The sequence below is a fragment of the Oncorhynchus mykiss genome, chromosome 26, assembly GCF_013265735.2.
Source record: "Oncorhynchus mykiss isolate Arlee chromosome 26, USDA_OmykA_1.1, whole genome shotgun sequence".
Lineage (NCBI taxonomy): Eukaryota > Metazoa > Chordata > Actinopteri > Salmoniformes > Salmonidae > Oncorhynchus > Oncorhynchus mykiss.
This window is the reverse complement of record NC_048590.1, coordinates 40,334,130-40,355,692: the sequence shown is the minus strand read 5'-3', so window position 1 is coordinate 40,355,692 and position 21,563 is coordinate 40,334,130. Positions and strand designations below refer to the sequence as shown.

Genomic DNA, 21,563 nt, shown 5'->3' with positions numbered 1-21,563 from the left:
GGCAGGGCCGAGGTGAAGTGAGGTGAGGTGGGCTGGGCAGGGCAGGGCCGAGGTGAAGTGAGGTGAGGTGGGCTGGGCAGGGCAGGGCCGAGGTGAAGTGAGGTGAGGTGGGCTGGGCAGGGCAGGGCCGAGGTGAAGTGAGGTGGGCTGGGCAGGGCCGAGGTGAAGTGAGGTGGGGTGAAGTGGGCAGGGCAGGGCAGGGCAGGGCCAAGGTGAAGTGAGGTGGGGTGAGGTTGGCAGGGCAGTGCAGGGCTGAGTGGAAGTGAGGTGAGGTGGGCTGGGCAGGGCAGGGCTGAGTGGAAGTGAGGTGAGGTGGGCTGGGCAGGGCAGGGCTGAGTGGAAGTGAGGTGAGGTGGGCTGGGGAGGGCAGGGCCGAGGTGAAGTGAGGTGGGGTGAGGTGGGCAGGGCTGAGTGGAAGTGAGGTGAGGTGGGCTGGGCAGGGCAGGGCTGTGTGGAAGTGAGGTGAGGTGGGCTGGGCAGGGCAGGGCTGAGTGGAAGTGAGGTGAGGTGGGCTGGGGAGGGCAGGGCCGAGGTGAAGTGAGGTGGGGTGAGGTGGGTAGGGCAGGGCAGGGCAGGGCAGGGCAGGGCCGAGGTGAAGTGAGGTGAGGTGGGCTGGGGAGGGCAGGGCCGAGGTGAAGTGAGGTGGGGTGAGGTGGGCAGGGCTGAGTGGAAGTGAGGTGAGGTGGGCTGGGCAGGGCAGGGCTGAGTGGAAGTGAGGTGAGGTGGGCTGGGCAGGGCAGGGCTGAGTGGAAGTGAGGTGAGGTGGGCTGGGGAGGGCAGGGCCGAGGTGAAGTGAGGTGGGGTGAGGTGGGTAGGGCAGGGCAGGGCAGGGCAGGGCCGAGGTGAAGTGAGGTGAGGTGGGCTGGGGAGGGCAGGGCCGAGGTGAAGTGAGGTGGGGTGAGATGGGCAGGGCAGGGCAGGGCCGAGGTGAAGTGAGGTGAAGTGAGTAGGGCTTGGGGGACTAATCAGCCTTGAACACAACCGCTGCACAGACAGACAGACAGACAGACAGACAGACAGACAGGCAGGCAGACAGGCAGACAGACAGACACAGGCAGCCAGACAGGCAGGCAGACAGATAGACACAGGCAGCCAGACAGACAGACAGACACAGCTACATACCAATTATTCATAAAACAAATCCACAAATTATTATTAAAACAATGTATACAAACTGTCTGTTGCTTGATATGAGCAAGTCAACCCAAATGTTCCAAAGAATAGGAAATCGACAATTAGCTGGCGAGTAGTGGCTACTGCCTGGCCAGTGAGCTAGCTACATTTCAGTCAGTAGCTATCCTTCTAAATGCGATGGTCACTGGATCAACTATACAGCTATGAGTTGTACATATTTTGTTGAAAACAAACTAGCATCCAGTTGTTGTTGCCCATGGTAGAATCATATCTAACCAGCTGGCCCCTGAATCCCGTGTCTATGTGGCCATGCATGAACTTCCGAGTCTAGATGTAGTCCAGCTAACGTTAGCTAGCTAGCTACCTAGTATTGCTAGCTGAACTGTTTTATTAAAAATGTAAGATAACTGTCATTAAAGTTGGTGGTTACTACTGGTTTTAGATCCGAGGTGAGAGAAATTGCCCGCCAGTGTTTTGCGTTTTGGTAAGGACTAGGAATGATGTCACGCAACCAAGAAGGATCAACCACTCACCAGATAATAATGACATTTTTGCCTTTTGCTATCCTACATTTTAAGTACCAAAATGAAAGAATGGCAGGAATCAACACAATTGTGCATGAGATGACGCATTCTCAGTAGGATGAGCCTAGTATGCTGATATTTGTTGCTTACTGCATTAGGTTTTTATTTAACAGTATGTTCTAAATAGTAAACTCAGCAAAAAAAGAAATGCCCCTTTTTCAGGACCCTGTCTTTCAAAGATCATTTGTAGAAATCCAAATAACTTCACAGATCTTCATTGTAAAGGGTTTAAACACTTTTTCCCATGCTTGTTCAATGAACCATAAACAATTAATGAACATGCACCTGTGGAACGGTCGTTAAGACACTAACAGCCTACAGACGGTAGGCAATTAAGGTCACAGTTATAAAAACTTAGGACACTAAAGAGGCCTCTCTACTGTCTCTGAAAAACACCAAAAGAAAGATGCCCAGGGTCCGTGCTCATCTGCGTGAACGTGCCTTAGGCAAGCTGCAAGGAGGCATGAGGGATGCAGATGTGGCTATAAATGCAATAAATGTCAATGTCCGTACTGTGAGACACCTAAGACAGCGCTACAGGATGGACAGCTGATCATCCTCGGAGTGGCAGACCACGTGTAACAACACCTGCACAGGATCGGTACAGCTGAACATCACACCTACGGGACAGGTACAGGATGGCAACAACAACTGCCCGAGTTACACCAGGAACGCACAATCCCACCATCAGTGCTCAGACTGTCCGCAATAAGCTGAGAGAGGCTGGACTGAGAGCTTGTATGCCTGTTGTAAGGCAGGTCTCACCAGACATCACCTGCAACAACGTCGCCTATGGGCACAAACCCACCGTCGCTGGACCAGACAGGACTGGCAAAAAGTGCTCTTCGCTGACGAGTCGTGGTTTTGTCTCACCAGCGGTGATGGTCGGATTCGCGTTTATCGTCGAAGGAATGAGCGTTACACCGAGGCCTGTACTCTGGAGCAGGATCGATTTGGAGGTGGAGGGTCCGTCATGGTCTGGGGCGGTGTGTGACAGTATCGTCTGACTGAGCTTGTCATTGCTGCACGCTCATCCTGACATGACCTGCCAGCATGACAATGCCACCAGCCATACTGCTCATTCTGTGCGGGATTTCCTGCAATACAGGAATGTCAGTGTTCTGCCATGGCCAGCGAAGAGCCCGGATTTCAATCCCATTGAGCAAGTCTGGGACCTGCTGGATCGGAGGGTGAGGGCTAGGGCCATTCCCCCCAGAAATGTCCGGGAACTTGCAGGTGCCTTGGTGGAAGAGTGGGGTAACATCTCACAGCAAGAACTGGCAAATCTGGTGCAGTCCAATACTTAATGCAGCTGGTGGCCACACCAGATACTGACTGTTACTTTTGATTTTGACCCCCCCTTTGTTCAGGGAAACATTATTCCATTTCTGTTAGTCACATGTCTGTGGATCTTGTTCAGTTTATGTCTCAGTTGTTGAATCTTGTTATGTTCATACAAATATTTACACATGCTAAGTTTGCTGAAAATAAACGCAGTTGACAGTGAGAGGACGTTTATTTTTTTGCTGAGTTTATATGATTAGTACACAGTGCGCAGTTTAAGTAAGTAGTAGGCAAACCAGATTTCAGACACAGCCATTGGCAGAGCATATTAATCTGAATCACTAACATATGACGCTAGTAGAGGACTGTTGGCTTGTAGTGAAAACACTGAATAAGGGTCTTCATAGACAGCAGAGCATGTTTTACTGTATCTGGTTTTAAGGAAATTATGCCAGGAGTCTGCAAGAGCCAGTTTAAACCAGTGATTGATTTATTTTGGCCCCCCCAAAGTTTTTAGTACATTTTAAGATTTTTGTTTTTGGTAAAAATAAAATACTGTAAAATCACCTGGAATTCAGCTAGAAATGTGTTTCATTTCGGAAATCTGTTCGCAAGTATTCCCACAAATGTAAAAAAGAGACGTATGTGATCTTGTCTCAATATATTCAAGGTATGAAAGTATTGTTATTTTCAAATACAATCTCTTTTTGGACTTAGTTGTGGTCAATTTGTAGTGTACAAATTATTAAAGTTAAATTCTGCGGCTGAATGTAGTTGCCTAATCCTGCTGTAGGCTATTCAAAAACATATGGGAACACTCTTAACCCCTACAGACAGTTTGCTGGTGAGTGTGTTGTGTCTGTTGCCCCAGTACAACAGATAGAGTATATAATAGTATTGTTACTCTGTTATAATCCAGTACAACAGACTATATAATAGTATTGTTACCCTGTTATAATCCAGTACAACAGATAGACTATATAAAAGTATTGTTACCCTGTTATAATCCAATACAACAGATAGACTATATAATAGTATTGTTATCCTGTTATAATTCAGTACAACAGACTATATAATAGTATTGTTACCCTGTTATAATCCAGTACAACAGATAGACTATATAATAGTATTGTTATCCTGTTATAATCCAGTACAACAGACTATATAATAGTATTGTTATCCTGTTATAATCCAGTACAACAGACTATATAATAGTATTGTTATCCTGTTATAATCCAGTACAACAGACTATATAATAGTATTGTTATCCTGTTATAATCAAGCACAACAGATAGACTATATAATAGTATTGTTATCCTGTTATAATCCAGTACAACAGACTATATAATAGTATTGTTATCCTGTTATAATCCAGTACAACAGACTATATAATAGTATCGTTACCCTGTTATAATCCAGTACAACAGACTATATAATAGTATAGTTACCCTGTTATAATCCAGTACAACAGACTATATAATAGTATCGTTACCCTGTTATAATCCAGTACAACAGACTATATAATAGTATTGTTATCCTGTTATAATCCAGTACAACAGACTATATAATAGTATTGTTACCCTGTTATAATCCAGTACAACAGACTATATAAAAGTATCGTTGCCCTGTTATAATCCAGTACAACAGACTATATAATAGTATAGTTACCCTGTTATAATCCAGTACAACAGACTATATAATAGTATCGTTGCCCTGTTATAATCCAGTACAACAGACTATATAATAGTATAGTTACCCTGTTATAATCCAGTACAACAGACTATATAATAGTATCGTTACCCTGTTATAATCCAGTACAACAGACTATATAATAGTATTGTTATCCTGTTATAATCCAGTACAACAGACTATATAATAGTATCGTTGCCCTGTTATAATCCAGTACAACAGACTATATAATAGTATTGTTATCCTGTTATAATCCAGTACAACAGACTATATAATAGTATTGTTATCCTGTTATAATCCAGTACAACAGACTATATAATAGTATCGTTACCCTGTTATAATCCAGTACAACAGACTATATAATAGTATTGTTACCCTGTTATAAACCAGTAGAAAATATAGGCTATATAATAGTATCGTTACCCTGTTATAAACCAGTAGAAAATATAGGCTATATAATAGTATCGTTACCATGTTATAACACAGTATAACCAATATACAACAGTATCATTGATTTGTTACACTGTTATATCTATATACCAGATAATACTATTGTTACCCTGTTATTACAATAGAATACACTGTACGGTATATAGTATTGCGACGCTGTTAGTATTACAAATATATTGTGTCCCTATTATAACAGTATAACAGTATAATAGATATGGCCCTGTTCTATCAGTCAGTGTCAGCCTCCGTGTGTCTCCCTGAATAACCTCAGCAGTCAGATCTGACCTGAGACGCATTCTCAGTGTTACGCACCATAAACCATCAGATGCCTGTGACTCAGCTGTAACAAGACACACATGGGCTTAGAAACCCTTAGAAAAGGTTAGAAACACCAGAGTAGAGAAGAGATATCGAAGAGATCCAGGTTCCTAATAAACATCCACACACTCAGGAGTGATGCAGGTTCCTAATGAACATCCACACACTCAGGAGTGGTACAGGTTCCTAACGAATATCCACACACTCAGGAGTGGTACAGGTTCCTAATGAACATCCACATACTCAGGAGTGATGCAGGTTCCTAATGAACATCCACACACTCAGGAGTGATGCAGGTTCCTAATGAACATCCACATACTCAGGAGTGATGCAGGTTCCTAACGAACATCCACATACTCAGGAGTGGTACAGGTTCCTAATGAACATCCACAAACTCAAGGGTGGTACAGGTTCCTAATGAACATCCACACATTCAGGGGTGGTTCAGGTTCCTAATGAACATCCACAAACTCAAGGGTGGTACAGGTTCCTAATGAACATCCACACACTTAGGGGTGGTACAGCCTTTATCCTACAGGCTTCTTATTCAGTGAGATGAGCTTTCAGATTTACAACCCTTAAACAGAGCAATAGGATGAAAGTTGTTTGACCAACATCTGAGCTAAATACTGTACAACCCAAGTATGTAGAAGAAATTCCTTCTTTATTTCAGGACGATACAAGTTCACAACTTTGTTGACAAATGACTAAAAAGATTTGTCCCTTCCTTAAATAGCTGTGTGGTGTGTTTTTTTATTTGATTCATGTCAAACCGAGGTAGAGCTGACAATGCAACAAAAGTCTGTCTCTGTTGGTTTGTCATGATGTGCATTCCTGTTGGATCAGACTCTGTTGTTCCTCAGTCAGAGCTTCATTACATCCTTAAAAAGCAAAACTGTGTGGATCCAACCTGGATCCAGGGAAGACAGAATTAGAATAGGGATCACACACAACAAGTTGACTTAGCTGGGGGCTGGCTGGGTTGGGCCAGGGAGGGAGCAGGGAAATCTGTTCAAATGTATGTGTGAGAGTGTGTGCACCACTCCGGTCTCTCTTCCTCCACTAAACACTGTCTGAGACAAAGCAGTAATAGAGTGGTGTATCAACTCTGTTCTGTCTCTTTGTGACCAGAGCTCTCAGCTGCTTTATAGCTCTCAGCTGCTTTATAGCTCTTAACTCAGCTGCTTTATAGCTCTCAGCTGCTTTATAGCTCTTAACTCAGCTGCTTTATAGCTCTCAGCTGCTTTATAGCTCTTAACTCAGCTGCTTTATAGCTCTGAGCTGCTTTATAGCTCTCAGCTGCTTTATAGCTCTCAGCTGCTTTATAGCTCTTAACTCAGCTGCTTTATAGCTCTTAACTCAGCTGCTTTACAGCTCTCAGCTGCTTTATAGCCCTCAGCTGCTTTATAGCTCTGAGCTGCTTTATAGCTCTCAGCTGCTTTACAGCTCTGAGCTGCTTTATAGCTCTCAGCTGCTTTATAGCTCTCAGCTGCTTTATAGCTCTTAACTCAGCTGCTTTATAGCTCTTAACTCAGCTGCTTTACAGCTCTCAGCTGCTTTATAGCCCTCAGCTGCTTTATAGCTCTCAGCTGCTTTATAGCTCTCAGCTGCTTTATAGCTCTTAACTCAGCTGCTTTATAGCCCTCAGCTGCTTTATAGCTCTCAGCTGCTTTATAGCCCTCAGCTGCTTTATAGCTCTGAGCTGCTTTATAGCTCTCAGCTGCTTTATAGCTCTTAACTCAGCTGCTTTATAGCTCTCTGCTGATTTATAGCCCTCAGCTGCTTTACAGCTCTGAGCTGCTTTGTAGCTCTCAGCTGCTTTATAGCTCTTAACTCAGCTGCTTTATAGCTCTTAACTCAGCTGATTTACAGCTCTCAGCTGCTTTATAGCTCTCAGCTGCTTTATAGCTCTGAGATGCTTTATAGCTCTCAGCTGCTTTACAGCTCTGAGCTGCTTTATAGCTCTGAGCTGCTTTATAGTTCTCAGCTGATGTATAGCTCTCAGCTGATTTATAGCTCTTAACTCAGCTGCTTTATAGCTCTCAGCTGCTTTATAGCTCTGAGCTGCTTTATAGTTCTCAGCTGCTTGATATTGCTCAGCTGCTTTATAGCTCTGAGCTGCTTTATAGTTCTCAGCTGCTTGATATTGCTCAGCTGCTTTATAGCTCTGAGCTGCTTTATAGTTCTCAGCTGATTTATAGCTCTCAGCTGATTTATAGCTCTTAACTCAGCTGCTTAATAGCTCTAAGCTGCTGTATAGCTCTGAGCTGCTTTATAGCTCTCAGCTGCTTTATAGCTTTCAGATGCTTTATAGCTCTTAACTCAGCTGCTTTATAGCTCTCAGCTACTTTATAGCTCTCAGCTGCTTGATATTTCTCAGCTGCTTTATAGCTCTTAACTCAGCTGCTTTATAGCTCTCAGCTGCTTTATAGCTCTTAACTTAGCTGCTTTATAGCTCTCTGCTGCTTTATAGCTCTCAGCTGCTTTATATCTCTCAGCTGCTTTATAGCTCTCTGCTGCTTTATAGCTCTCTGCTGCTTTATAGCTCTCAGCTGCTTTATAGCTCTCAGCTGCTTTATATCTCTCAGCTGCTTTATAGCTCTCAGCTGCTTTATAGCTCTCTGCTGCTTTATAGCTCTCAGCTGCTTTGTAGCTCTTAACTCAGCTGCTTTATATCTCTCAGCTGCTTTATAGCTCTCAGCTGCTTTGTAGCTCTTAACTCAGCTGCTTTATATCTCTCTGCTGCTTTATAGCTCTCAGCTGCTTTGTAGCTCTTAACTCAGCTGCTTTGTAGCTCTTAACTCAGCTGCTTTATAGCTCTTAACTCAGTTACTTTATAGCTCTCAGCTGCTTTGTAGCTCTTAACTCAGCTGCTTTATATCTCTCAGCTGCTTTATAGCTCTCAGCTGCTTTATAGCTCTCAGTTACTTTATAGCTCTCAGCTCTGTGTTTCTGTGACAAAGTACTCTGTCTGCTAGCCGAAAGTCAGCCCCAGCATGCTACCTCTCATCATATAACTTTAGCATAGCCACAGTACAATACCTTTCATCATATAACTACAGCCTAGCCCAAGCCTAGCCCCAGTCTTCCCTTTAGAGATGTTAACCAGTGAGGGTTGGATCATCACCTGCTTCCCATGGGAGATATTAACCAGTGAGGCCTGGATCACCACCTGCTTCCCATGGGAGATGTTAACCAGTGAGGACTGGATCATCTCCTGCTTCCCATGGGAGATATTAACCAGTGAGGACTGGATCATCCCCTGCTTCCCATGGGAGATATTAACCAGTGAGGACTGGATCATCTCCTGCTTCCCATGGGAGATATTAACCAGTGAGGACTGGATCATCTCCTGCTTCCCATGGGAGATATTAACCAGTGAGGACTGGATTATCTCCTGCTTCCCATGGGAGATGTTAACCAGTGAGGACTGGATCATCTCCTGCTTCCCATGGGAGATGTTAACCAGTGAGGACTGGATCATCTCCTGCTTCCCATGGGAGATGTTAACCAGTGAGGACTGGATCATCTCCTGCTTCCCATGGGAGATGTTAACCAGTGAGGACTGGATCATCTCCTGCTTCCCATGGGAGATATTAACCAGTGAGGACTGGATCATCTCCTGCTTCCCATGGGAGATATAACCAGTGAGGACTGGATCATCTCCTGCTTCCCATGGGAGATATTAACCAGTGAGGACTGGATTATCTCCTGCTTCCCATGGGAGATGTTAACCAGTGAGGACTGGATCATCTCCTGCTTCCCATGGGAGATGTTAACCAGTGAGGACTGGATCATCTCCTGCTTCCCATGGGAGATGTTAACCAGTGAGGACTGGATCATCTCCTGCTTCCCATGGGAGATGTTAACCAGTGAAGACTGGATCATCTCCTGCTTCCCATGGGAGATATTAACCAGTGAGGACTGGATCATCTCCTGCTTCCCATGGGAGATATTAACCAGTGAGGACTGGATCATCTCCTGCTTCCCATGGGAGATATTAACCAGTGAGGACTGGATCATCTCCTGCTTCCCATGGGAGATATTAACCAGTGAGGACTGGATTGAGAAGAAGGGCTTGAAAAACATTTGTGCAACTACAACCTTCCCACAACTGTACCATTGGCTTCAATAAATGATTCAAGATTTACCCAAAATGTTTAGTAAAGTTTCTCACATTAGGGTTTGGCCGTGGTCTAGCTCTCTGAGTCTGACTGTTACCGCGGTTCTCTCTCTTCCACTCCCTCCCCCTCTCCGCTCCACTGCAGTTCTATCTCCCTGACATTGAGATATTGGCATCAATTTTGATCTGACAAATAGCTGTGGCTCAAAGAGCTCAGCACTTAATCTGAGTGTCTATGTCCATGATGCTGCTACACACACATCAAAGCATGACAACTGCCTGTCTGTTACTCTGTGTCTGTCTGTCTGCCTGTCTGTTGCTCTGTGTCTCTCCGTGTGCCTGTCTGTTACTCGGTGTCTGTCTGCCTGTCTGTCTGTTGCTCTGTGTCTGTCTGCCTGTCGGTTGCTCTGTGTCTGCCTGTCTGTCTGTTGCTCTGTGTCTGTCTGACTGTTGGTTGCTCTGTCTGCCTGTCTGTCTGTCTGTTGCTCTGTGTATGTCTGTCTGCTGCTCTGTGCCTGCCTGTCTGTCTGTCTGTCTGTTGCTCTGTGTCTGTCTCTGTCTGGCCGTCTGTTGCTCTGTGTCTGTCTGTATGTCAGTATTTTCCTCTGTGTCTGTCTGCCTGTCTGTATGTCTGTATTTTGCTCTGTGTCTGTTGCTCTGTGTCTGTATGTCTGTCTGTTGCTCTGTGCCTGCCTGCCTGCCTGTCTGTCTGTCTGTCTGTTGCTCTGTGTCTGTCTGTATGTCAGTCTTTTGCTCTGTGTCTGTCTGCCTGTCTGTTGCTCTATGTCTGTGTGTCTGTATTTTGCTCTGTGTCTGTATGTCTGCCTGTCTGCTGCTCTGTGCCTGCCTGCCTGCCTGCCTGTCTGTCTGTCTGTCTGTTGCTCTGTGTCTGTCTGTCTGTCTGGCCGTCTGTTGCTCTGTGTCTGTCTGTATGTCAGTCTTTTCCTCTGTGTCTGTCTGCCTGTCTGTTGCTCTGCGTCTGTATATCTGTATTTAGCTCTGTGTCTGTCTGTGTGTCTGTCTGTTGTTCTGTGTCTGTCTGTCTGGCTGTCTGTTGCTCTGTGTCTGTATGTCTGTATTTTGCTCTGTGTCTGTCTGTTGCTCTGTGTCTGTATGTCTGTCTGTTCCTCTGTGTCTGTCTGTCTGCCTGTCTGTTGCTCTGTGTCTGTCTGTCTGTCTGTCTGTCTGTCTGTCTGTCTGTCTGTTGCTCTGTTTTCTGCCTGTCTTTCTGTCGCTCTGTGTCTGCCTGTCTGTCTGTCTGTCTGTTGCTCTGTGTCTGTCTGCCTGCCTGCTGCTCTGTGTCTGTCTGTCTGCCTGTCGCTCTGTGTCTGTCTGTCTGTCTGTAGCTCGGTGTCTGTCTGTGTCACTCTGTCTGTCACTTTGTGTGTCTCCTGCTCTGTGTCTTTCTATCTGTCTGTGCACATCTGTTTATTTTTTCATATAACCTTCATTTATCTAGGCAAGTCAGTTAAGAACAAATTCTTATTTACAATGACGGTCTACCAAAAGGCAAAAGGCCTCCTGCGGGGACGGGGGCTGGGATTAAAAATAATATATATATATAGAAATATAGGACAAAACCAACATCATGACAAGTGTCTGATTTCAAAAAGGCTTTACGGTGAAAGCACCACAAACGATTATGTTAGGTCAGAGCCAAGTCACACAAAAACACAGCCATTTTTCCAGCCAAAGAGAGGAGTCACAAAAAGCAGAAATATAGATAAAATTAATCACTAACCTTTGATGATCTTCATCAGATGACACTCATAGGACATCATGTTACACAATACATGTATGTTTTGTTCGATAAAGTGCATATTTATATCCAAAAATCTCAGTTTACATTGGCACGTTACGTTCAGTAAGGTTTTGCTTCCAAAACATCCGGTGATTTTGCAGAGAGGCACATACATTTACAGAAATACTCATAATAAACATTGATAAAAGATACAACTGTTATTCACAGAATTAAAGATATACTTCTCCTTAATGCAACCGCTGTGTCAGATTTCAAAAAAACTTTACGGAAAAAGCAAACCATGCAATAATCTGAGTACGGCACTCAGACAACAAATCAAGCCAAACAGATATCCGCCATGTTGGAGTCAACAGAAGTCAGAAATAGCATTATAAATATTAACTTACCTTTGATGATCTTCATCAGAATGCACTCCCAGGAATCCCAGTTCCGCAATTAAAGTTTGATTGGTTCGATAAAGTTCATCTTTATGTCCTTTTAGTTAGCGCGTTCAGCCCAGTAATCCAAATTCATGACGCACGAGCAGACGAAAAGTCAAAAAGTTCCGTTACAGTCTGTAGAAACATGTCAAACTAATTCAATCTTTAGGATGTTTTTAACATAAATCTTCAATAATGTTCCAACCGGAGAATTCCAAGCTAACTCTCACGTGGACGCGCATCACGAGCTCATGGCACTCTGCCAGACCACTGACTCATTCAGCTCCCATTCCCCCCTCCTTCACAGTAGAAGCATCAAACAAGGTTCTAAAGACTGTTGACATCTAGTGGAAGCCTTAGGAAGTGCAATTTGACCCCATAGACACTGTGTATTCGATAGGCCAAGAGTTGAAAAACTACAAACGTCAGATTTCCCACTTCCTGGTTGGATTTTTCTCAGGTTTTTGCCTGCCATATGAGTTATGTTATACTCACAGAAATCATTCAAACAGTTTTAGAAACTTCAGAGTGTTTTCTATCCAAATCTATTATTATGCATATAATAATATGCATATATTAGCAACTGGGACTGAGTAGCAGGCGGTTTACTCTGGGCATGCTTTTCATCCAAACATGAAAATGCTGCCCCCTATCCCAAACAGATTAAGGGTAGAGTAAACTTGGACACTAATAAAGCTTTGTTGTAGAGCAGAAAGCTTTGTTGTTAACACAAAATCCGGGGAGGGGCCAGCTGAGTATCAGACTGTATCATCTGCATTTAAATGGATGAGAGAGCTTTCTACTGCCTGAGCTATGTTGTTGATGTAAATTGAGAAGAGCATGGCGCCTAGGATTGAGCCTTGAGGTACTCCCTTGGTGACAGGCAGTGGCTGATACAGCAGATTTTCTGACTTTATACACTGAACTCTTTGAGAGAGGTAGTTAGCGAACCAGGCCAAAGACCCCTCAGAGACACCAATACTCCTTAGCCGGCCCACAAGAATGGAATGGTCTACCATATCAAAAGCTTTGGCCAAGTCAATAAAAATAGCAGCACAACATTGCTTAGAATAAAAGGCAATGGTGACATCATTGAGGACCTTTAAGGTTGCAGTGACACATCTATAACCTGAGCGGAAACCAGTTTGCATACCAGAGAGAATACTATAGACATCAAGAAAGCCAGTCAGTTGATTATTGACAAGTTTTTCCAACACTTTTGATAAACAGGGCAAAATAGAAATAGGCCTATAACAGTTAGGATCAGCTTGATCTCCCACTTTAAATAAAGGACACACCGTGGCTGCCTTCCAAGCAATGAGAACCTCCCCAGATAGGAGAGACAGGCTAAAAAGGTCAGAGATAGGCTTAGTGATGATAGGGGCAGGAACCTTAAAGAAGAAAGGGTCTAAATCATCTCACCCAGATGGTTATTTGGGGTCAAGTTTCAGGAGCGCCTTTAGCACCTTGGGCTCAGTGACTGCCTGCAGGGAGAAACTTTGTTGCGGGGCAGGGAAAAAAAGAGGGAGAAGCATCTGGGATACTCACATTAGAAGGGGTCGAAGACTAGGAAATGTTGTACGGGCAAGGAGGCATGGCTGAGAAGTGGTGATTAAAGAGCTCAGCCATGTGCTTCCTGTCAGTATCAACCACATCATTAACTTTAAGGGACATGGGCAGCTGTGAGTAGGAGGGTTTATTCTCCAGGTCTTTAACCGTTTTCCAGAACTTCTTGGGGTTAGACCCACAGAGAGAGAACTGCTCCTTAAAGTAACTAACTTTGGCCTTCCGGATAGCCTGAGTGTACTTATTTCTCATTTGCCTGAACGAGAGCCAGTCAGTATAAGGGCACAAGGTGAGACCCAGTTGCAGACACGGGAGGCAGATGGTTTGAGTCTTTGATATTTATTAGTAATCCAAAAGGGGTAGGGAAGAGAATGGTCATGGACAAGAGAAAGGTCCAAACCAGTTTAGAGTCCAGGCGGTACAGCGTGGCAGGCAGGCTCAAGGTCAGGGTGGGCAGAATGATCAGGCAGGTGGGTACAGAGTCCAGGCGGTACAGCGTGGCAGGCAGGCTCAAGGTCAGGGTGGGCAGAATGATCAGGCAGGTGGGTACAGAGTCCAGGCGGTACAGCGTGGCAGGCAGGCTCAATGTCAGGGTGGGCAGAATGTACCCACCTGCCTGATCAGATTCCAGGCGGTACAGCGTGGCAGGCAGGCTCAATGTCAGGGCGGGCAGAATGATCAGGCAGGTGGGTACAGAGTCCAGGCGGTACAGCGTGACAGGCAGGCTCAAGGTCAGGGCGGGCAGAATGTACCCACCTGCCTGATCAGATTCCAGGCGGTACAGCAGGGCAGGCAGGCTCAAGGTCAGGGCGGGCAGAATGTACCCACCTGCCTGATCAGATTCCAGGCGGTACAGCGTGGCAGGCAGGCTCAAGGTCAGGGTGGGCAGAATGATCAGGCAGGTGGGTACAGAGTCCAGGCGGTACAGCGTGACAGGCAGGCTCAAGGTCAGGGCAGGCAGAATGATCAGGCAGGTGGGTACAGAGTCCAGGCGGTACAGCGTGGCAGGCAGGCTCAAGGTCAGGGCGGGCAGAATAACTCACTGACCTCCAGGTTGGATGGTATTTTCAGGTTTCTGTTTGTTTCCCAGAGCATTTGCTGTATAGTTTGGGAATAATAATCCTTGGGTGTAGGAAGCATTCCAGGTAATTCCGTCCAAAATCCGGTTGTAGGGTTGGAGTTTTGATTTGGAGTGAAGGTTATGTTGTATAGGGTAGCATCCTGTATCTGTCCCTGCCAAAAAATCTAAGTTAGTCTAACTCTAAATCTATCAATATTTTAAAAACATGCTGAAAACGTGGGAGCTCAGCTGTCTATGACCCCTCTCTCTCTCTCTCTCTCTCTGTGCGTGCTACATAAAATAATCTAAAATGCCTTTAGCATTGAGGATGTACTGCAGTTGTTTTCATAAAATGTTTCTGCCTAACATGATTGACCTGAGCTGCTCACTGAACCAGCACACAGGCACTGGTGTTAAAGAGTCTACTTGTCTGGTTTCTCTGACACATCTCACAGCGTGCAGCGCTGTTACAAACACTGCCAGTTACAGACACACAGGCTAAAACCACAGCACTGGTGTTTCTCAGCCACACACACACACAGCTGAATATATTGATAAAAGTCACCTTGTCCGAGAGAGATTTACATGGTTATTAAAACGCCACGCCTGGGTAAGCCTCCACGAATCACAGCCCTTATGTTAAGTGTTTCTAAAATTTCCTATGAGAAAAATGAATGGAGGAACAATGATTGGAACCATTTCCCTGTTTGACAGCTAGGTTTTATGGGTATTATGACACCTCCACCGTGGGGCTCTATTGGTTCCTTAAAACTTATTTGGGATAGGGGGCAATATTTTCACGTTCGGATGAAAATCGTGCCCAAAGTAAACTGCCTGTTTCTCAGGCCCAGAAGCTAGAATATGCATATAATTGGTAGATTTAGATAGAAAACACTCTAAAGTTTGTGAGTATAACAGAACTGATATGGCAGGCAAAACCCAGAGGACAACCCCCCCCCCAAAAAAACTATTTTCAATGGCTAGTACTATAATTATAAGCCCAAGTCCTCCCAAATTGCAGTTCCTAGGGCTTCCACTAGATGTCAACAGTCTTTAGAAAGAGTTTCAGGCTAGTTTTTGGAAAAATGATCCAGAAATTGTAGTTTTTCTAGGTGGCTCCCATTTTGGCTGTAGTGTTTCCAAGCGCGTGGAAGAAAGCGTCTTCTTTCTTATTTATCTCCGGTAATGAACATACTTTTAAATTGTATAGTTAATTTGCGTATTAGGATACCTATGGTTTGATTATAAACGTTGTTTGACTTGTTTTGGAAAAGTTTATTAGTAACGTTTGGGATTCATTTTGTATGCATTTTGATGGAGGGAAACTGGATGGATTATTGACTGAAGCGCGCCTGTTAAACTGAGTTTTTATGGATATAAAGAAGGACATTAATCAAACAAAAGGACCATTTGTGATGTAACTGGGACCTTTTGGAGTGCATACAGAAGAAGATCATCAAAGGTAAGGCATATTTCTGACTTTCATGTCGCACCTGCCTGGTTGAAATGTTTTTCATGTGTTGGTATACGGGGCGCTGTCCTCAGATAATCGCATGGTTTGCTTTCGCCGTAAAGCCTTTTTGAAATCTGACACGGCGGCTGGATTAACAACAAGTTAGGCTTTATTTTGATGAAATTACACTTGTGATTTTATGAAAGTTAAATATTTATAGTAATTTAATTTGAATTTGGTGCTCTGCAATTTCATTGGATGTTGTCGAGGTGTCCCGTTAGTGGCACGCCTTTCCCAAACTTAATGATGCATGGTCATCTGTGATCATTATCTCTGAGATAGAGGAACCAGAAGAGAGAGAGTTTTTGATAAACACAATGTCATTTTGAGAGTTATATTACTGTTGTCTGGGCCTGACACACACGCACACACACACACACACACACACACACACACACACACACACACACAGAGAGATGTTGCTCTGGAACCACTCACTCGCTATCACAACTGTGTTTTATTAACATATTAGTCCTGCGTTGGACCTGACAGCATATGTTTTGCTACGATATACACTAGACACCATGTGATGTTCTTTATGTTTAATGAACCAGTAAATTGGAAAATGAATTGTTATGCCCCCTTTTCAAAAGAAAAACACTATATTATTGTAGCTTTTTACTCCTGTAATAAAACATCAAACGTATGCATGTGTAAAAAAAATAAGTATTTTTATAGCTAGGCATTGATGTAGTATCTCAGGGAAATTAGCTGATTGCTGTAGCATCCAGACAAGTTCTTTGTGTAAATCCAGACATAAAAAAATGATGAAGGTTTAGAAACGTGTGATTTTATGAGATTTGACAGATTGATAAATCTAGTCTACGATCCTAGTCAGTTGTTCGGTTTCACAGAGAAAGAGAGTGTTTTGTTTATCATATACTGTCTATAATATATTTTAATGCGTATAAATTATTGCGATATGTAAAGTTGACTTTAACAATTGAATAAGAGTTAAACAACTGATTTGAATAGTTGTAAATAAATCTCATCAACTTTATATCTGAGTATCCCGTGAGATATCTAAATGATGTTGTTAATCTCAGCGGTGCTCCACGGACAAAAAGCTAAAAATGTTTTTTTGGAGAGTGAGAGAGAGTGAGAGAGAGTGAGAGAAAGAGTTGAGGCATAGGTCTGAAGACTGGGGCTGGGATTGGGGCTGGGGCAGAGGTTGGGGCTGAGGATGGGGCTGGGGTGTAGCGTGCAAAGCGCAGGAGAGTAGGTTGTTTTCAGTCCCGGGGGAGCATGCCTAATCTGCCTCCCATATGTGGCGTGGCATGAAGCTGTGGTTTAGTAATGGCCACCCAGAGAAGAGACATGAGGGCCTGCCTGGATACATTCAGTACATCCAGAGACCAACCTAACCGCAGACTGATTAACCACTAAGACCTTCCTGTTAGATTTATGAAAATGATCACTAAGAAGAGGAGAGGAACGCTTGACTGGGATTGGCTATTAGGTCTCTATGGTCTCATACCTACTATCTGTCCTGACTGGTCCACTGTGATGGTCCTCGTCATGTGATTATTATATCATTATATATATTTAGATACTGTGGTAGTCTCTTATTTCAGTACTGTGATTGATAGGTATATATTGTGGGTATTGATATATTTGACAGTCTTCTGTAGTATTTAGATATTTGTCCTGTGATTGTTGGGTTTATAGGTACAGTATGTCCTCTGTGATTGTTGCTCAAAGCGTATATACAGTCCCTAGGGAAAGTCTACACACCAAAAATCCCTTTTTAGATTTAATTTTAAGGCAGCAAAATCTGAAAACTGTGCAAGGAGTGTGTAGACTTTCACTCAGCACTGTATACTATATACACTGCTCAAAAAAATAAAGGGAACACTAAAATAACACATCCTAGATCTGAATGAATGAAATATTCTTATTAAATACTTTTTTCTTTACATAGTTGAATGTGCTGACAACAAAATCACACACAAAATTATCAATGGAAATTAAATTTATCAACCCATGGAGGTCTGGATTTGGAGTCACACTCAAAATTAAAGTGGAAAACCATACTACAGGCTGATCCAACTTTGATGTAATGTCCTTAAAACAAGTCAAAATAAGGCTCAGTAGTGTGTGTGGCCTCCACCTGCCTGTATGACCTCCCTACAACGCCTGGGCATGCTCCTGATGAGGTGGCGGATGGTCTCCTGAGGGATCTCCTCCCAGACCTGGACTAAAGCATCCGCCAACTCCTGGACAGTCTGTGGTGCAACGTGGCGTTGGTGGATGGAGCGAGACATGATGTCCCAGATGTGCTCAATTGGATTCAGGTCTGGGGAACGGGCGGGCCAGTCCATAGCATCAATGCCTTCCTCTTGCAGGAACTGCTGACACACTCCAGCCACATGAGGTCTAGCATTGTCTTGCATTAGGAGGAACCCAGGGCCAACCGCACCAGCATATGGTCTCACAAGGGGTCTGAGGATCTCATCTCGGTACCTAATGGCAGTCAGGCTACCTCTGGCGAGCACAAAGAAATGCCACCCCACACCATGACTGACTCACCGCCAAACCGGTCATGCTGGAGGATGTTGCAGGCAGCAGAACGTTCTCCACGGCGTCTCCAGACTCTGTCACGTCTGTCACATGTGCTCAGTGTGAACCTGCTTTCATCTGTGAAGAGCACAGGGTGCCAGTGGCGAATTTGCCAATCTTGGTGTTCTCTGGCAAATGCCAAACGTCCTGCACGGTGTTGGGCTGTAAGCACAACCCCCACCTGTGGACGTCGGGCCCTCATACCACCCTCATGGAGTCTGTTTCTGACCGTTTGAGCAGACACATGCATATTTCTGGCCTGCTGGAGGTCATTTTGCAGGGCTCTGGCAGTGCTCCTCCTGCTCCTCCTTGCACAAAGGCAGAGGTAGCGGTCCTGCTGCTGGGTTGTTGCCCTCTATGGCCTCCTCCACGTCTCCTGATGTACTGGCCTGTCTCCTGGTAGCGCCTCCATGCTCTGGACACTACACTGACAGACACAGCAAACCTTCTTGCCACAGCTCGCATTGATGTGCCATCTTGGATGAGCTGCACTCCCTGAGCCACTTGTGTGGGTTGTAGACTCCGTCTCATGCTACCACTAGAGTGAAAGCACCGCCAGCATTCAAAAGTGACCAAAACATCAACCAGGAAGCATCGGAACTGAGAAGTGGTCTGTGTTCACCACCTGCAGAACCACTCCTTTATTGGGGGTGTCTTGCTAATTGCCTATAATTTCCACCTGTTGTCTATTCCATTTGCACAACAGCATGTGAAATGTATTGTCAATCCATGTTGCTTCCTAAGTGGACAGTTTGATTTCACAGAAGTGTGATTGACTTGGAGTTACATTGTGTTGTTTAAGTGTTCCCTTTATTTTTTTGAGCAGTGTATATATATATCTGCCCTCTGTCTCCTATAGGTATCCTGGAGGTCCGTACAGTGTCCGAGGGAGGAGTGTTAGCTATCAAAGGAGTGAAGAGTCAGTACTATATCTCCATGAACAGGACTGGCCTACTGCAAGGCAAGGTAATTAACTAAACTACCTTCTCTCTGCCGGACAGAGTTGGAATGCACTGTACTGTACAGTGCCTTGTGTTTTAGGTTATTGTCCTGCTGAAAGATTAATTCATCTCCCAGTGTCTGGTGGAAATCAGACCGAATCAGGTTTTCTTTTATGATTTTGCCCGTTCTTAGCTCCATTCCATTTATTTTTTATCTTGAAAAACTCCCCAGCCCTTAACAATTACAAACATACCCATAACATGATGCATATATAAATAGGAGAAACATAAGCAAGTAAAACATTTAAAAAAAATGTTTATAACCCTCCTCACGCCTAATATCGTCCCATTTTGTGTCCTTATTTATTTACAGAAAATCTACAATGAGAACTGCAACTTCAAGGAGATTTTCCTAGAAAACTACTTCAACGCTTACTCGTCTGTTAAGTCGAGTAGAGACGGCAAGGAGATGTTCATTGCTCTGTCTCAAAAGGGCAGACCACTGAGAGGGAAGAAGACCAGGAGGGAACACATCGCCTCCCACTTCATTCCCATGAAATGCAGAGAGGAGGAGAGCACTGGCGTCTGAGAGAAGGAGACTGAAAAAGGAAGAGGTGACTGGAGCCTGAGAGGAAGAGAGGACTGAAAGAGGAGAGGAGGAGAGGACTGAAAGAGGAAAGGACTGAAAGAGGAGAGGAGATTACTTAAAAAGTAGGAGAAGACTGAAAGAGGAAAGGACTGAAAAAGGAGGAGAGGACGGAAAGAGGAGAGGAGGGGTCTGAAAGAGGAAAGGAGAGGTCTGAAAGAGGAGAGGAGAGGACTGAAAGAGGAGAGGACTGAAAGAGGAGAGGACTGAAAGAGGAGAGGACTGAAAGAGGAGAGGAGAGGTCTGAAAGAGGAGAGGAGAGGTCTGAAAGAGGAGAGGAGAGGACTGAAAAAGGAGAGGAGGACTGAAAGAGGAGAGGAGAGGACTGAAAGAGGAGAGGAGGGGACTGAAAGAAGAGAGGAGAGGACTGACAAAGGAGAGGAGAGGACTGAAAGAGGAGAGGAGAGGTCTGAAAGAGGAGAGGAGAGGACTGAAAGAGGAGAGGAGAGGACTGAAAGAGGAGAGGACTGAAAGAGGAGAGGAGAGGACTGAAAGAGGAGAGGTCTGAAAGAGGAGAGGAGAGGACTGAAAGAAGAGAGGACTGAAAGAGGAGAGGAGAATAGGACTGAAAGAGGAGGAGAAGACTGAAAGAGGAAAGGATTGAAAGAGGAGAGGAGAATAGAACTGAAAGAGGAGGAGAGCAGGAGAGGTCTGAAAGAGGAGAGGAGAGGACTGAAAGAGGAGAGGAGAGGACTGAAAGAAGAGAGGACTGAAAGAGGAGAGGAGAATAGGACTGAAAGAGGAGGAGAATACAAAGAGGAGAGGACTGAAAGAGGAGGAGAGGAGAATAGAACTGAAAGAGGAGGAGAGCAGGAGAGGACTGAAAGAGGAGGAGAGCAGGAGATGACTGAAAAAGGAGAGGAGAGGACTGAAAGAAGAGAGGACTGAAAGAGGAGAGGAGAATAGGACTGAAAGAGGAGGAGAAGACTGAAAGAGGAGGAGAGGAGAATAAAACTGAAAGAGAAGGAGAGCAGGAGAGGACTGAAAGAGGAGAGGGGAGAAATGGGGCTTTAAAGGAGGAGAAGGGAGGATTGGCCTGAGAGCTGAGACGACTGAGAGAGCAGAAAAGAAAGAACAGAAAGGACTGAAGCTGTGACGTCTGGATGAAGAGACCCATGTTGGGATTCTTGGACGTTGTGACGGCTGAGCTGCAGATTTTTGTTGTATAATTTAATATAATCTACCACTTCAGTCACGTCACATTAGCTGTGAAACACAGAGAAAATACAACTACTCATCATGATCAACAACGCCACTCTCCTGGGCGGTACAATGTAAATAAGTTCTGTAGTTACTTATCCTTTCATGTGCCAAGGTTTTTAGTGTAAAACTGATGCACGGTCCTCCTCAGTAGTGCAAATGTTAAATGTCCAATGCAGCTGTTCTGAGTAACAATTAAGTACCTTACTGTGATTGATTTCAATAAAAATTGTGAAAAAGAAACAACACTTCCTTCTTAGCAAAGAGCAAGTTTCTCAAGCAAGAATTTAGCTAGGACAGTAGTGGTCTGAGTGG

The 21,563-nt window shown here is 44.5% G+C and overlaps 2 protein-coding genes across 3 annotated transcripts in view; one reads left to right on the top strand and one right to left on the bottom strand.

The window, feature by feature from the left end:
* The window catches only part of LOC110519217 (fibroblast growth factor 7), a 30,404-nt gene extending 10,255 nt beyond the window's left edge, over positions 1 to 20,149 (top strand). The window contains exons 3-4 of the mRNA XM_036963650.1: positions 19,321 to 19,427; positions 19,776 to 20,149. Coding sequence (XP_036819545.1) covers positions 19,321 to 19,427; positions 19,776 to 19,991 — 323 coding nt within the window. The 3' untranslated portion in view covers positions 19,992 to 20,149. The remainder of the gene's footprint in view (positions 1 to 19,320; positions 19,428 to 19,775) is intronic.
* LOC110506788 (protein FAM227B) overlaps positions 1 to 21,563 on the bottom strand; it is an 87,392-nt gene that overhangs the window by 39,078 nt on the left and 26,751 nt on the right. The gene's annotated exons all lie outside the window — the stretch shown is intronic.